The sequence below is a fragment of the Coregonus lavaretus genome, assembly GCF_964263955.1.
Source record: "Coregonus lavaretus genome assembly, chromosome: 3".
NCBI lineage: Eukaryota > Metazoa > Chordata > Actinopteri > Salmoniformes > Salmonidae > Coregonus > Coregonus lavaretus.
In genome coordinates, this window is record NC_139990.1 from 35,403,786 (window position 1) to 35,421,858 (window position 18,073).

At 45.3% G+C, this 18,073-nt stretch overlaps 1 protein-coding gene across 1 annotated transcript in view; it reads left to right on the top strand.

Annotated features, from left to right (window-relative positions):
* Nucleotides 1–18,073, top strand: part of LOC311126914 (putative phospholipid-transporting ATPase IIB) — a 66,492-nt gene that overhangs the window by 25,071 nt on the left and 23,348 nt on the right. The window contains exons 12-13 of the mRNA XM_084158612.1: nucleotides 6,020–6,180; nucleotides 6,408–6,550. Of these exons, the coding sequence (XP_084014738.1) occupies nucleotides 6,020–6,180; nucleotides 6,408–6,550 (304 nt within the window). The remainder of the gene's footprint in view (nucleotides 1–6,019; nucleotides 6,181–6,407; nucleotides 6,551–18,073) is intronic.

Here is an 18,073-nt window from a genome sequence, read left to right on the forward strand (position 1 = left end):
TCGTATTCATGCATAAAACAACAAATAATGAAAGAAAAGCATTGCAAGTTTGAATTTTGTAAAGTTAGTGTGGGAGAGGTAAAATTGTTATCAATCAATAATGACAAACCTCCTGGCATTGACAACTTAGATGTAAAGCTACTGACGATGGTAACTGACTCTATAGCCACTCTTCTCTGTCATGTCTTTAATCTGAGCCTAGAGTTTGTCCTCAGGCCTGGAGGGAAGCCAAACTAATTCCGCTACCCAAGAGTGGTAAAGCGGCCATCACTGGTTCTAACAGCAGACCTATAAGCTTGCTGTCAGCTCTTAGCAAACTGTTAGAAAAAATGGTGTTTGACCAAATACAATGTTATTTCTCTGTAAACAAATTAACAACAGACTTTCAGCATGCTTATAGAGAAGGGCACTCCACATGTACTGCACTGATACAAATGGCTGATGATTGGTTGAAATAAATTGATAATACGATTGTGGGAGCTGTACTGTTAGATTTCAGTGCAGCCTTTGATATTATTGACCATAACCTGTTGTTGAAAAAACGTATTTGTTATGGCTTTTCAACCTCTGCCATATCGTGGATTCAGAGCTATCTATCTAATATAACTCAAAGGGTTTTCTTTAATGGAAGATTCTCTAATATCAAACATTTTATTTAAAGTGTGGTGTACCACAGGGCAGCTCTCTAGACCCTCTACTCTTATCTATTCTTTACCAATGACCTGCCACTGGCATTAAACAAAGCATGTGTGTCCATGTATGCTGATGATTTAACCATATACGCATCAGCAACCACAGCTAATGAAGTCACTGAAACCCTTAACAAATAGTTGCAGTCTGTTTTGGAATGGGTGGCCAGTAATAAACTGGTTCTGAACATCTCTAAAACTAAGAACATTGTATTTGGCACAAATCATTCCCTATGTTCTAGACCTCAGCTGTTGAACAAGTTTAGACTAAATTACTTAGCGTTACCTTAGATTGTAAACTGTCATGGTAAAAACATATAGATTTAGTGGTTGTAAAGATGGGGAGAGGCCTGTCCGTAATAAAGAGATGCTCTGCTTTTTTGACACCACACTCCAAAAAGCAAGTTTTGCAGGCTCTAGTTTGGTCTTATCTTGATTACTGTGTGGTCGAGTGCTGCAAGGAAAGACCTAGTTAAGCTGCAGCTGGCCCAGAACAGAGCTGCACGTCTTGCTCTTCATTGTAATCAGAGGGCTGATATAAATACTATGCATGCCAGTCTCTCTTGGTTAAAAGTTGAGGAGAGACTGACTGCATCACTTCTTCTCTTTATAAGAAACATTCATGTTGAAAATCCCAAATTGTTTGCATAGTCAACTTAAACACAGCTCTGACACACACACTTACCCCACCAGACATGCCACCAGGGGTCTTTTCACAGTCCCCAACTCCAGAACAAATTCAAGAAAGTGTACAGTATTATATAGAGCCATTATTGCATGGAACTCCGTTCCGTCTCATATTGCTCAAATGAACAGCAAACCTTGTTTCAAAAAACAGATAAAGCAACACCTCACGGCACAAAACCTCTCCCCTATTTGACCTAGATAGTTTGTGTGTATGTATTGATATGTAGGCTATGTGTGCCTTTAAAAAAATGTAAGTAGTTCTGTCTTTGAGCTGTTCTTGTCTATTAATGTTCTTTATTATGTCATGTTTCATGTTTTGTGTGGACCCCAGGAAGAGTAGCTGCTGCTTTTGCAATAGCTAATGGGGATCCTCATAAAATACCCCCCGAAAATACCAAAGGACGTTCAGAGACTTGTCCCGAAGCCACGTTGTCCTGTTGGAAGGTGAACCTTTGCCCCAGTCTGAGGTCCTGAGCGCTCTGGAGCAGGTTTTCATCAATGATCTCTCTGTACTTTGCTCTGTTCATCTTTCCCTCGATCCTGACTAGTGTCCCTGCCGCTGAAAAACATCCCCACAACATGATGCTGCCACCACCATGCTTCACCGTAGGGATGGTGCCCAGTTTCTTCCAGCCATTGACGCTTGGCATTCAGGCCAAAGAGTTCAATCTTGGTTTCATCAGACCAGATAATCTTGTTTCATATGGTCTGAGAGTCCTTTAGGTGCCTTTTGGCAAACTCCAAGTGGGCTGTCCTGTGCCTTTTACTGAGGAGTGGCTTCCGTCTGGCCACTCTACCATAAAGGCCTGATTTGGTGGAGTGCTACAGAGATGGTTGTCCTTCTGGAAGGTTCTCCCATCTCCACAGAAGAACTCTGGAGCTATGTCAGAGTGACCATCGGGTTCTTGGTCACCTCCCTGACCAAGGCTCTTCTCCCCCGATTAATCAGTTTGGTCAGGCGGCCAACTCTAGGAAGAGTCTTGGTGGTTCCAAGCATCTTCCATTTGGAGGCCACTGTGTTCTTGGAGACCTTCAATGCTGCAGAAATGTTTTGGTACCCTTCCCCAGATATGTGCCTCGACACAATCCTGTCTTGGAGCTCTACGGACAATTCCTTCGGCATCATGGCTTGGTTTTTGCTCTTACATGCACTGTCAACTTTTTGGGACCATATATAGACAGGTGTGTGCCTTTCCAAATCATGTCCAATCAAATAAAAAACAAATACCTTATTTACAAAATTATTCAGATCCTTTGCTATGAAACTCGAAATTGAGCTCAGGTGCATCCGGTTTCCATTGATCATCCTTGAGATGTTTCTACAGCTTGATTGGAGTCCACCTGTGGTAAATTCAATTCAGAGCTCCGAGACAGGATTATGTCGGCACAGATCTGGGAAAAGCTACCAAAATTATGGAGCAAAGTACAGAGAGATCCTTGATGAAAACCTGCACAGGACCTCAGACTGGTGCGAAGGTTCACCTTCCAACAGGACAACGACCCTAAGCACACAGCAAATACAATGCAGGAGTGGCTTCGGGACAAGTCTCTGAGTGACCCTGCCAGAGCCCGGACTTGAACCCGATCTAACATCTCTAGAGAGACCTGAAAATAGCTGTGCAGCGACACTCCCCATCCAACCTGACAGAGCTTGAGAGTATCTGCAGAGAAGAATGGGAGAACTCCCAAAATACAGGTGTGCCAAGTTTGTAGCGTCATACCCAAGAAGACTCGAGGCTGTAATCACTGCCCAAGGTGCTTCAACAAAGTACTGAGTAAAGGGTCTGAATACTTATGTAAATATGATATTTAAGTTTTTTATTTTTAATACATTTGCAACAATTTCTAAAAAACTGTTTTTGCTTTGTCGTTATGGGGTATTGTGTGTAGATTGAGGGGAGAAAACAACAATTTAATCAGTATTAGAATAAGTCTGTAACGTAACAAACTTTGGAAAAAGTCAAGGGGTCTGAATACTTTCCGAATGCACTTTAGGTTTTATTGGACCCCAACAAGGCTTCATAAGATGTGGCTGACCAACAATTCTCTGTTGGAAATGCCAAAAAGACACTGGGACATTTTTACACGCAATATGGGAATGTACATTAGTGCTACCTTTCTGGAAGGATGTTCTGAAATATCTGAAGGAATGGTTGGGGTTAACAATTCCAGTTTCACCGATTTTAATGTCTCTTGGGCGATAGACAGAGTTACCTAATGTAACAAATGAGGAATTTGCACTGATCACTGTTGGTATCGTTACAGCAGCTAGAGTAATCCTTAGAATTTGGAATAATCATGCCACTCCTACTCTGAAACGGTGGATTGAGCCAATGTTGGAGGTTTCATCTTATGAACAAGTGCTTGCTAAGATCACTGCTAGAAATGACAATTTTAGAAGCTGGATACATTTTATTTGTAATGTTGTTTCTAAGGCTGGGAGGTGATGACTTATGCTTGTGAACCCATTTAGTTCTGTATTATAGCTTGTGAGATACTATTTGACTGTGTATGTGTGCTATGTTGGAGGATATGTCTGGATGTCATGCTCAATGTTTTTATGCTGTACAATGTTGTATTTGTATTGTTTATTTGATAGTTTGTTGAAAAAATAAATACAACTTTAATAACAAAAACATTTACTATACCATGAAACAAAGATAAATGATATAAAGAATTATAGTAAATAGCTTTGGAGCATCTTAAATGAAATGTTGTATTCATTCATTGAATCAGATGCCTCATTCATCACAAAACCCACTGATTTTAGCCAATTACTTAATGTTTTTCATTGGCAAGCAACAAATGCCGACACCACACATCCATGTATAACTGACCAAATTATGAAAGACAATCATTGTAATTTTGAGTTCCGTAAAGTGAGTGTTGAAGAAGTGAAAAGATTATTGTGAGAAGCCACCTGGGTCTGACAACTTGGATGGAAAATTACTGAGGATAATAGCGGACGATATTGCCACTCCTATATGCAATATCTTCAATCTAACTCTACAAGAAAGTGTGTGCCCTCAGGCCTGGAGGGAAGCAAAAGTCATTCCGCTACCCAAGAATAGTAAATCCCCCTTTTTCTGGTTCAAAAAGCCGACCAATCAGCCTGTTACCAACCCTTGGTAAACTTTTGGAAAACATTTTGTTTGACCAGATAAAATGCTATTATACAGTAAGCAAATTGACCACAGACTTTCAGCACGCTTATAGGGAAGGGCCTTCAACATGTACGGCACTTATACAATTAACTCAGGATTGGCTGAGAGAAATTTATAAAAAGATTGTGAGAGCTGTTTTTCCTAGACTTCAGTGCGGCTTTTGACCTAATTCATTGTAGTCTGCTGCTGGAAAAAGTTGTGTTATGGCTTTACACCCCCTGCTATATTGTTAAAGCGTTACCTGTCTTAACAGAACAGAGTTTGTTCTTTAATGGAAGCTTCTCCAACATAATCCAGGTAGAATCAGGAATTCCCCAGGGCAGCTGTCTAGGACCCTTACTTTTTTCAATCTTTACTAATGACATTCCACTGGCTTTGAGTTAAGCCAGTGTGTCTATGTATGCGGATGACTCAACACTATACACGTCAGTCAATACAGCAAGTGAAATTACTGCAACACTTAACAAAGAGCTGCAGTCAGTTTCAGAATGTGTTGCAAGAAATAAGTTAGTCCTAAATATTTCAAAAGCATTAAGCATTGCATTTGGGACAAATCATTCACTAAACCCTAAACCTCAACTAAATGTTGTAATGAATAATGTGGGAATTGAGCAAGTTGAGGAAACTAAACTGCTTGGAGTAACCCTAGATTGTAAACTGTCATGGTCAAAACATATTGATGGAGCAGTAGCTAAGATGGAGAGAGGTCTGTCCATAGTAAAGCGCTGCTCTGCCTTCTTAACAATGCTATCAACAAGGCAGGCCCTAGTTTTGTTCCACCTGGACTACTGTCGAGTCGTGTGGTCAGGTGCCACAAAGAGGGACTTAGGAAAATTACAATTGGCCCAGAACAGGGCAACATGGCTGGCCCTTAAATGTACATGGAGAGCCAACATGTTAATCTCTCCTGGCTCAAAGTAGAGGAGAGATTGACTTACATTTACATCATTTAGCAGACGCTCTCATCACTACTTGTATTTGTGAGAGGTATTCACATGTTAAATCCCCCGAGCTGTCTGTTTAAACTACTAGCACATAGCTCAGACACCCATGCATACCCCACAAGACATGCCATCAGAGGTCCCGAAGTCCAGAACAGGGTATCGGAGGCGCACAGTACTACATAGAGGCATGACTACATGGAAATCTATTCCACTTCAAGTAACGCATTCAAGCAGGAAAATCAGATTTAAAACACTGATCAAAATGTAGTGGCCTGAGGGCACACACTTAATGTGTTGTGAAATCTCTTGTGAAATGTAATGTTTTTAATTGTATATAACTGCCTTAATATTGCGGAACCCCAGGAAGAGTAGCTGCTGCCAATAGGGATCCATAATAAATACAAATACATGCATGCATAAAGAGTCAATGAAACCATGCATGTCTAGTCCCAGTGGAGGATTTGTCTGTCCTTTTAACCTGTGGCTCTGACCTTGAACTTTAACCTCTGAACCCTGACCTCTTTCGCCTCTACAGGTTGGTCTGCTGGACCTGGAGCTGAACCGCCTTACCAAGGCTCTGTTCCTGGCTCAGGTGGTCCTGTCGGTTGTCATGGTAGCGCTGCAGGGCTTTGTGGGCCCCTGGTTTCGCAACCTGTTCCGCTTCATCGTGCTATTCTCCTACATCATCCCCATCAGGTACGGCACATAGAGGTAGACACAATATAGATAGTGTATCTAACTCTATGGTACAGCATGGCATCCATTTCACTGCTCTAATGAGTCTTTGATTGACTCTTGTTGGGTGACGTTGAATAGAATCATGGTAGTTGGATTTTATTTTGCTTGCCTAACACATCTTTTGCCTAATACATCTTTTGCTGAACACATATTTAACTTGACCTCTGTTTTATTTGTATGTGCAGCTTGCGTGTCAATCTGGACATGGGGAAGTCGGCCTACGGTTGGATGATCATGAAAGATGAAAACATCCCTGGTACCGTGGTACGGACCAGTACCATCCCTGAAGAGCTGGGCCGCCTGGTGTACCTACTGACTGACAAAACAGGTGACAGGACACACAGCCACTGTAGTATGATCAAATGAGGGCAGAATGCATCCCTACGCATCCTACAAAAAAATATCAAAGAAAGAGTTCAGAGCGTGATGTCAGATATATCAGATTGAGTGCTTCGTGGACAGGTTCTGTCATCTCTTCACGCCACAAACTGGGGGGCTGTGGCACTGTGAGTGTGGTGCTGAAATAAAACGAATTGGGAAGCACACAGGCATAGTTGGTTGGATTTACCAGAAGGTCTTCTAAAGTGTGACTTTGTCCTAGTGTTTCTTGGCTATTTACATAGTTTTGTTCACATGCTAGGTTATTTTTCGATGTTAGTTTGCAGTTGATGCAACTGCTAACTTAGCGAAGAGATGTCAGCGATTCTCCACCGTTACCATGGCAACCTACCGTCCTTAAAGGGGCAGCTGAGCATTTCTGTCTCACCTAAGTCACTCATATTTGAGGGTACAATGTGCTTGATTTGAAACCTTTTATTCATGAGCTTTTATTCATTTCTTATTATTAAAATACTCATACTTCAAATAAAAATTGTATTGGTCGCTTACACATATTTAGCAGATGTTATTGCGGGTGACTTCCATGGCCACCAACCTGCTGTCTATTTGGACCAACACCTTTTCTGGGATCTGATGAGCGTCGGCATTGGGCGCCTTAACCCGGCGTTCGGTTCATCCCGCAGCGGCAGTTTTGCTTACCAAAAGTAGCCCACTAGGTGGCTCGCATTCCGAGCCGGGCTTCTTACCCATTTAAAGTTTGAGAATAGGTTGAGATCGTTTCGGCCCCAAGACCTCTAATCATTCACTTTACCAGATAAAACTGAGAGACTTCGATCGCCAGCTATCCTGAGGGAACTTAGGAGGGAACCAGCTACTAGATGGCTCGATTAGTCTTTTGCCCCTATACCCAGGTCGGACGACCGATTTGCCCGCAGGGGGACATGACGCAGCGGGTACTAAGTCCTCGGCCCTGGGAAGCGGCGAGTACGGAGCAGTGGCGCTGTAAAGCTCACGGCCGAAACCGGTAGCCACCTTCGCCCCCTGCCCTGCCGAGCCCGACCGGAGGTCAGTCCCACGAGGGGATTCGACCACACTGGAACGGCCTACCCTGACCTGCGCGGACCCCACCTGTTTACCTCTCAACGGTTTCACGCCCTCTTGAACTCTCTCTTCAAAGTTATTTTAAACTTTCCCTTATGGCGCGACGGGGGCCATTACCGGCCTCGATCAGAAAGACTCAGGCCTCTGATCGACACCGGGCAAAGCGGTCTTCTAAACGCCACATTTCCCGTGCCTGCCGGACGGACAGGGATTTGACGCTGGCCTCTTCCCTCATCGCTCGCTGCTACTGAGGGAATCCTGGTTAGTTTATTTTCCTCCGCTTAGTAATATGATTAAATTCAGTGGGTTGTCTTGTCTGATCTTAGGTCGTAGTTAAAGTGAATGAAGTGTGGCTGGGCGCCCGGGCTCACCTTCTCAATTCGGTTCAGGTCGGCGGTCGGAGCCTGTCTCGAGTGAGGGTACCAGTCCAAATTTGGGACCTCTAGCACCTCGGGAAGTATTATTAATAAATAAATAAATTATATCCTAAAAAATTTCCTGCTTTTCCTCCGTGTGTTGATGGGGGGGATGGCTCCAGGGGCCCTCTGGTGGGCTGGGGGTCCATTGCCGGGTTGGGGTCCCCCCCCCCCAACCTGGGTTCAGCCACAAGAGGGTGCCACTGGACATTTTAGGCTGTGTTTAACCACAGGCACCTGGGATCCCGATGTAAGAGTCCAGCTTTCGCTCCAGAGACTAAGTCCAGCTGTGCACAGGGTGACCGAACAGGTTACCAGGTGTTGACCTGGGAACCCAATGTAAATCAATGAGAGAGCTCGGCTGAAAAACGAAAGAATCCAGCCCTCCACACACCAGAAGCCCTAGTATGCCAAAAAAAAGGGACGGTGTCACTCACACACCTATTCACTTGGGCCTTCTTCCTGGGGTCTTCCTGACCTCTAGGCAGGCCCCCATTGACCTGGTGACCTCTGACTCCAGGCCTCTAGGCCTACACTCCCTGCCCGGTCAACATCCCGCTCCCTGTGCCTGAGAGTGTAGCTTACTCCCTGGAACTACAGACCTCCACACCTCTAGGCCTGCACTCCCTGCCCGGTCAACATCCCTCTCCCTGGGCCTGAGAGTGTAGCTTACTCCCTGGAACTACAGACCTCCAGGCCTCTAGGCCTACACTCCCTGCCCGGTCAACACCCCTCTCTCTGGGCATCACCCATCACTCGCACCGGCCAGGGCTCAGCCACCTCTATAACCTCACCCACCAGGTGTACCGGGGTACCCACACTTAAGTACCCCTCCCCCGGACACTAAGACCTCTATAGTCCCGCTGTCAGGAAGCATGTGCGCCCGGTAACCTGAAACAGGCTCTGTGCACCTGGTGACCCGCCCGCTTTTTTCTGCTCAGAGACTAAGTCCACACTCCAACCTCCACAGCCTGAGTGCTGCCCCCAGCCCCATAGTCCTGTCGCCACTGCTCGGACTCTGAGTGCCCCCCGCCTTGGGGGAGGCCTCCTTGTGCACCTGGTGACCCTTTGACTTCCACAGCGAATCACAGCCTGACTCAAAGTCCCACCAGCGGACGGGCCCGGGCGGATGGGAGACCTAGTCCCCTATCTAGCCAGAGCCACATGTCCATGTCTTGCGCCTTCTACACGCCTGCCTGGGCTCTCACTCGCACTCTGTGTCTGGCCCCTGGCCCTTCTGTGTGCACCTGGTAACCCGTGAGTAAAGAAGAAGGATGGTGGAGGAAGACGCCTTCCGTCCCCGACAAAAGCTTGGATCGATGGCTGACTTTCAATAGATCGCAGCGAGTGATCCGCGCTTCATTGACGCCAGAAGCGAGAGCCTGCTCGGAGCTCGCCTCACCGGGTAAGTGAAAAAACGATAAGAGTAGTGGTATTTCACAGGCGGCCGAGGCCTCCCACTTATTCTACATCTCTCATGTCTCTTCACAGTGCCAGACTAGAGTCAAGCTCAACAGGGTCTTCTTTCCCCGCTGATTCCGCCAAGCCCGTTCCCTTGGCTGCGGTTTCGCTAGATTGTAGGTAGGGACAGTGGGGAAACTCGTTCATCCATTCATGCCCGTCACTGATTAGATGATGAGGCATTTGGCTATCTTAAGAGAGTCATATTTACTGCCGCCGTTTTCCCACGCTTCATTGAATTTCTTCACTTGACATGAGGAGCACCGGCGAAGCGAGGAATATCAAATCCACTTGACCTGATATGGCCACGGGTACCATCACTCGGGGCCTCTTCCTCGAGCCGGTCGGCCATTCCTTCACTTGCGAGCATCTCCCGGGTGGGGTAGACGTTGGCCCTCAGTTTGAGCCCATCGATGTACTGGCCTTGTATTGTTGGTCTTGTCATTACCAAAGGCCTGCATCCCTATACCTTGAGTTGCCAGGCTGATCCATTTCCTCCTGCCTCCAATCGCACGGGATTGGGCACCGCGGCGCCACTAAGCAGGAATTGTTGTCTTCGAGGGAGGGCCTCCCTGCGTCACTCCCACTGGCTCTCAGCCATGTTCCCTTGAACTCCGCTTTCCCAACTGTGTTGCGAGTTATCCCCCGGGTGCACTCATCTGCCGAGTGCCACAGCCGGTGAATCCTTCTGGCCTGGATCGATGGAATCTGGCGGGCCAATTTTACGATGCCTAGACCCCCGTCTCGGTGTTTCGCATAAAGCAACCCGTTACAGGTGTTCGGTGGGAGGTGGAGCCATTCCTTCACCGCGGTTCTTATCATTCCATCGATTTTGGTCAGGTCGGCCCCCTTTATGTTGCCGTGGTTGGCTTTGTAGATCAGCCTCTGGACAGCGAAGGAGTTCAACATCTTGACCTTTTGTGAAGGTTTTAGTGCCGCCCGCCCAATCTTGCATATCCAATCACGAAGTAGCCCGATCAGTTCCGTTTTGACAATGCCTGCCCATGGATTCACTAGCATTCCAAGATATTAAGGGCTGTAAGTAAGCATTTCACTGTAATGTCTGCACCTGTTGTATTCGGCGCATGTGACCAATAAAATTTGATTTGATTTGATTTGATTTGATGGTGTCCGGAAACCCCCACTGTCGGTGCCAGTTTTGATAACCCGGGTTGGTCGCCCTGGAACGGCAATGGATTAGAGTCCATTACCTGGTTGATCCTGTCAGTAGACAGTCTCTTGTTTTACGCAGAGGCTAGTGGCTAGAAGGGGTTGGGGAGGTTGCCCTCCTTTCCCCTGCCAGCCGGGGTGCAGAGAGGTTGGCTAGGTACCCGGAGCCACGCTTGGGTCATGGGCGAGACCCCAAGCACCTGATATGTGAGCCCGAGGCGGGATGACCCGGTTCGCCGGCAACCCCCGATCCCATTCGGACGCGGCCGACGCACCTGCCCATAGGTGCACCATGCGGCCGTGCCTAACGGGGAAAGGGGGGTGGAGCCGGTCGGGCGCAACACAGGCAACCTGGAGATGCGGGGAACTGAGCTCAGGCGATGTGCTGCTCACTGCTTACCCGGAGAAGAGAGCCACGGACTAGCGCTACTTCCCGGCAACCTTCAGCTGGGTTGGGCATCCGTTTCCTACTGCTTGTCTCCGTCTGACACTCTGAGACCCCGTGCCATCCCTTGTTTTACTCCCTTTTAATATATATATATATATATATATATATATATATATATATATTTTTTTACTGTTATACAGTCGTGGTCAAGTTTTGAGAATGACACAAGTATTGGTCTTCACAAAGTTTGCTGCTTCAGTGTTTTTAGATACTTTTGTTTTTAGATACTGAAGTATAATTACAAGCATTCCATAAGTGTCAAAGGTTTATATTGACAATTACATTAAGTTTATGCAAAGAGTCAATATTTGCAGTGTTAACCCTTCTTTTTCAAGACCTCTGCAATCCGCCCTGGCATGCTGTCAATTAACTTCTGGGCCACATCCTGACTGATGGCAGCCCATTCTTGCATAATCAATGCTTGGTGTTAGTCAGAATTTGTGGGGTTTTGTTTGTCCACCCGCCTCTTGAGGATTGACCACAAGTTCTCAATGGGATTAAGGTCTGGGGAGTTTCCTGGCCATGGACCCAAAATTTCGATGTTTTGTTCCCCGAGCCACTTAGTTATCACTTTTGCCTTATGGCAAGGTGCTCCATCATGCTGGAAAAGGCATTGTTCGTCACCAAACTGTTCTTGGATGGTTGGGAGAAGTTGCTCTCGGAGGATGTGTTGGTACCATTCTTTATTCATGGCTGTGTTCTTAGGCAAAATTGTGGGTGAGCCCACTCCCATGCCTGAGAAGCAACCCCACACATGAATGGTCTCAGGATGCTTTACTGTTGGAATGACACAGGACTGATGGTAGCGCTCACCTTGTCTTCTCCGGACAAGGTGTTTTCCGGATGCCCCAAACAATCGGAAAGAGGATTCATCAGAGAAAATGACTTTACCCCAGTCCTCAGCAGTCCAATCCCTGTACCTTTTGCAGAATATCAGTCTGTCCCTGATGTTTTTCCTGGAGAGAAGTGGCTTCCTCGCTGCCCTTCTTGACACCAGGCCATCCTCCAAAAGTCTTCACCTCACTGTGCGTGCAGATGCACTCACACCTGCCTGCTGCCATTCCTGAGCAAGCTCTGCACTGGTGGTGCCCCGATTCCGCAGTTGAATCATCTTTAGGAGACAGTCCTGGCGCTTGCTGGACTTTCTTGGGCGCCCTGAATCCTTCTTCACAACAATTGAACCTCTCTCCTTGAAGTTCTTGATGATCCGATAAATGGTTGATTTAGGTGCAATCTTACTAGCAGCAATATCCTTGCCTGTGAAGCACTTTTTGTGCAAAGCAATGATGACGGCATGTGTTTCCTTGCAGGTAACCATGGTTACAGAGGAAGAACAATGATTTCAAGCATCACCCACCTTTTAAAGCTTCCAGTCTGTTATTCTAACTCAATCAGCATGACAGAGTGATCTCCAGCCTTGTCCTCATCAACACTCTCACCTGTGTTAACGAGAGAATCACTGACATGATGTCAGCTGGTCCTTTTGTGGCAGGGCTGAAACGCAGTGGAAATGTTTTTTTGTTATTAAGTTCATTTTCATGGCAAAGAGGGACTTTGCAATTAATTGCAATTAATCTGATCACTCTGTATAACTTTCTGGAGTATATGCAAATTGCCATCATAAAAACTGAGGCAGCAGACTTTGTGAAAATTAATATTTGTGTAATTCTCAAAACTTTTGACCACGACTGTATATGTGTTCCCTTTCTTGTAGTGTATCTTATTGCCCCTTGTACTCTAATCTAACTGCGACGCTTTCCAGGGCTTGGGCCCCTCTCTCGGTGTGAACCCATTCCAGGGCGCCATGCCCTTCACAAAGAAAAGAGAACTCTCCCCGGGGCTCCCGCCAGCTTCTCCGGGAACGGTTGCATTACCGCACTGGACGCCTCGCAGCACCCGTCTCCGCCACTCCGGATTCGGGGATCTGAACCCGACTCCTTTTCGATCGGCCGGGGGCGACCGAGGCGATCGCCCCTCCCATAGCAGATTCCGTCTTCCATAGCCACCGTCTTGCTGTCAATATCGACCAACACCTTTTCTGGTGTCTGATGAGCATTGGCATCGGGTGCCTTAATCCAGCGTTCGGTTCATTCCGCAGCACCAGTTCTACTTACCAAAAGTGGCCCACTAGGCGGCTCGCATTCCACGCCTGGCTCCAAGCCAGCGAGCCGGGCTTCTTACCCATTTAAAGTTTGAGAATAGGTTGAGATCGTTCCTAGCGCCAACAGTGCAGTAATATCTAACAATACACAATAATACACACATCTAAAAACAAAAAGAATGGAATTAAGAAATATAGGACGAGCAATGTCGGAGTCTTGAATATATGGGCTCCCGAGTGGCGCAGCGGTCTAAGACACTGCATCTCAGTGCTTGAGGCATCACTACAGACCCCCTGGTTCGATTCCAGGCTGTATCACAACCGGCCGTGATTGGGAGTCCCATAGGGCGGCGTGCAATTGGCCCAGCATCATCCGGGTTTGGCCGGTGTAGGCCGTCATTGTAAATAAGAATTTGTTCTTGACTGACTTGCCTAGTTAAATGAAGGTAAAAATATATATATATTTACAAAAAAAATATATATATATATATATACACACACACACACACACATTCGGAAAGTATTCAGACCCCTTTACTTTTTCCACATTTTTATGTTACAGCCTTATTCTAAAATGGATTATATACTTGTTTTCCCTTGTCAATCTACACAATACCCCATAATGACAAAGCGAAAACAGGTTTTTATAATTTATTTTGCATTTATTAAATATATAAAAAAACAGAAACCTTATTTACATAAGTATTCAGACCCTTTGCTATGACACTCGAAATTGAGCTCAAGTGCAACCGGTTTCCCTTGATCATCCTTGAGATGTTTCTACAACTTCATTGGAATCCACCTGTGGTCAATTCAATTGATTGGACATGATTTGGAAAGGCACACACCTGTCTATATATGGTCCCACAGTTGATAGTGCATGTCAGAGCAAAAACGAAGCCATGAGTTCGAAGGAATTTTCCGTAGAGCTCCGAGACAGGATTGTGTCGAGACACAGATCTGGGGAAGGGTACCAAAAATTTCTGCAGCATAGTGGCCTCCATCATTCTTAAATGGTAGAAGTTTGGAACCACCAAGGCTCTTCCTAGAGCTGGCCGCCCGGCCAAACTGAGCAATCGGGGGAGAAGGGCCTTGGTCAGGGAGTTGACCAAGAACCCGATGGCTGCTCTGACAGAGCTCCAGAGTTCCTCTGTGGAGATGGGAGAACCGTCCAGAAGGACAACCATCTCTGCAGCACTCCACCAATCAGGCCTTTATGGTAGACGGAAGCCACTCCTCAGTAAAAGGCACATGACAGCCCGCTTGGAGTTTGCGAAAAGGCACCTAAAGGACTCTCAAACCATGAGAAACAAGATTCTCTGGTCTGATGAAACCAAGATTGAACTCTTTGGCCTGAATGCCAAGCGTCACGTCTGGAGGAAACCTGGCACCATCCCTACAGTGAAGCATGGTGGTGGCAGCTTCATGCTGTGGGGATGTTTTTCAGCGGCAGGGACTGGGAAACTAGTCAGGATTGAGGGAAACATGAATGGTGCAAAGTACAGAGAGATCCTTGATGAAAACCTGCTCCAGAGCGCTCAGGACCTCAGACTGGGGCAAAGGTTCACCTTCCAACAGGACAACGACCCTAAGCACACAGCCAAGACAACGCCGGAGTGGCTTTGGTGGAGTCTCTGAATGTCCTTGAGTGGCCCCCCAGCCAGAGCGCGGACTTGAACCCGATCGAACATCTCTGGAGAGACCTGAAAATAGCTGTGCAGCGACGTTCCCCATCCAACCTGACATAACTTGAGAGGATCTGCAGAGAAGAATGGGAAAAACTCCCCAAATACAGGTGTGCCAAGCTTGTAGCGTCATACCCAAGAAGACTCGAGGCTGTAATCGCTGCCAAAGTTGCTGAGTAAAGGGTCTAAATACTTGTGTAAATATGATATTTCCGGGCTTTTTTATACGTTTGGAAACATTTCAAAAAACCTGTTTTTTCTTTGTCATTATGGGGTATTGTGTGTAGATCGATGAGGGGGGGACTATTTAATCATTTTTAGAATAAGGTTGTAACGTAACAAAATGTGGAAAAAGTCAAGGGGTCTGAATACTTTCCAAATGCAGTGTATGTATACACTACCGGTCAAAAGTTTTAGAACACCTACTCATTCAAGGGTTTTTCTTTATTTTTACTATTTTCTACATTATAGAATATTAGTGAAGACATCAAAACTATGAAATAACACATATGGAATCATGTAGTAACCCAAAAAGTGTTAAACATATCAAAATATTTTTTATATTTGAGAATCTTAAAATAGCCACCCTTTGCCTTGATGACAGCTTTGCACACTCTTGGCATTCTCTCAACCAGCTTTATGAGGTAGTCACCTGGAATGCATTTCAATTAACAGGTGCCTTCTTAAAAGTTAACTTGTGGAATTTCTTTCCTTCTTAATGTGTTTGATGAGGTTGTGTTGTGACAAGGTAGGGGGGTATACAGAAGATAACCCTATTTGGTAAAAGACCAAGTCCATATTATGACAAGAACAGCTCAAATAAGCAAAGAGACACGACAGTCCATCATTACTTTAAGACATGAAGGTCAGTTAATCCGGAAAACTTCAAGAACTTTGAATGTTTTTTCAAGTGCTGTTGCAAAAACCATCAAGCGCTGTGAAGAAACTGGCTCTCATGAGGACCACCACAGAAATGGAAGACCCAGAGTTACCTCTGCTGCAGAGGTTAAGTTCGTTAGAGTTACCAGCCTCAGAAATTGCAGCCCAAATAAATGCTTCACAGAGTTCAAGTAACAGACACATCTCAACATCAACTGTTCAGAGGGGACTGTGTGAATCAGGCCTTCATCGTCGAATTGCTGAAAAGAAACAACACCTAAAGGACACCAATAAGAAGAAGAGACCTGCGTTGGTCAAGAAACACGAGCAATGGACAATAGACCGGTGGAAATGTGTCCTTTGGTCTGGAGTCGAAATGTGAGATATTTGGTTCAAACCTCTGTGTCTTTATGAAACGTGGTGTGGGTGAACGGATGATCTCCGCATGTGTAGTTCCCACCGTAAAGCATGGAGGAGGAGATGTCATGGTGTAGGGGTGCTTTGCTGGTGACACTGTCTGATTTATTTAGAATTCAAGGCACAAATAACCAGCATGGCTACCACAGTATTCTGCAGCGATACGCCATCCCATCTGGTTTGGTCTTAGTGGGACTATCATTTTTTTTTCAACAGGACAACGACCCAACACACCTCCAGGCGGTGTAAGGGCTATTTTACCAAGAAGGAGAGTGATGGAGTGCTCCGTTAGATGACCTGGCTTCCACAATCCCCCGACCTCAACCCAATTGAGATGAGTCGGATGGCAGAGTGAAGGAAAAGCAGCCAACAAGTGCTCAGCATATGTGGGAACTCCTTCAAGACGGTTGGAAAAGCATTCCAGGTGAATGGCAAGAGTGTGCAAAGCTGTCATCAAGACAAAAGTTGGCTATTTGAAGAATCTCAAATATAAAATATATTTTCATTAGTTTATCACTTTTTTGGTTACTACATGATTCCAAATGTGTTATTTCATAGTTTTGATGTCTTCACTATTATTCTACAATGTAAAAATAAAGAAAAACCCTTGAATGAGTAGGTGTCCAAACTTTTCACTGGTACTGTATATATGTGTATATGTGATGAGATGTATAGACAATATCGACAGTATATGGATAGAATATGTAGTATATCTGAAGAATAGTATATGTACAGCGATAGTTAAATAGGAGATGCCTTGACTAGAATACAGTATACATATGAAGTGGGTAAAACAGTATGTAAACATTATTAAAATGACCAGTGTTCCATGACTATGTACAGTTGAAGTCGGAAGTTTACATACACTTAGGTTGGCGTCATTAAAACTTGTTTTTCAACCACTACACACATTTCTTGTTAACAAACAGTTTTGGCATGTCGGTTAGGACCTCTACTTTGTGCATGACACAAGTAATTTTTTCAACAATTGTTTACAGACAGATTATTTAACTTATAATTCACTGTATCACAATTCCAGTGGGTCAGAAGTTTACATACACTAAGTTGAATGTGCATTTCAACAGCTTGAAAAATTCCAGAAAATGTCATTGCTTTAGAAGCTTCTGATAGGTTAATTGACATAATTTGAGTCAATCGGAGGTGTACCTGCGGATGTATTTCAAGGCCTACCTTCAAACTCTGTGCCTCTTTGCTTGACATCATGGGAAAATCAAAAGAAATCAGCCAAGACCTCAGAAAAAAATGTAGACCTCCACAAGTCTGGTTCATCCTTGGGAGCAATTTCCAAATGCCTGAAGGTACCACGTTCATCTGTACAAACAATAGTACGCAAGTATAAACACCATGGGACCACGCAGCCGTCATACCACTCAGGAAGGAGACGCGTTCTGTCTCCTAGAGATGAACGTACTTTGGTGCGAAAAGTGCAAATCAATCCCAGAACAACAGCAAAGGACCTTGTGAAGATGCTGGAGGAAATAGGTACAAAAGTATATATATCCACAGTAAAACTAGTCCTATATTGACATAATCTGAAAGGCTGCTCAGCAAGGAATAATCCACTCCTCCAAAACCGCCATAAAAAAGCCAGATTACAGTTTGCAACTGCACATGGTGACAAAGATCTTACTTTTTGGAGAAATGTCCTCTGGTCTGATGAAACAAAAATAGAACTGTTTGGCCATAATGACCATTGTTATGTTTGGAGGAAAAAGGGGGTGGCTTGCAAGCTGAAGAACACCATCCCAACCGTGAAGCACGGGGGAGGCAGCATTATGCTGTGGGGGTGCTTTGCTGCAGGAGGGACTGGTGC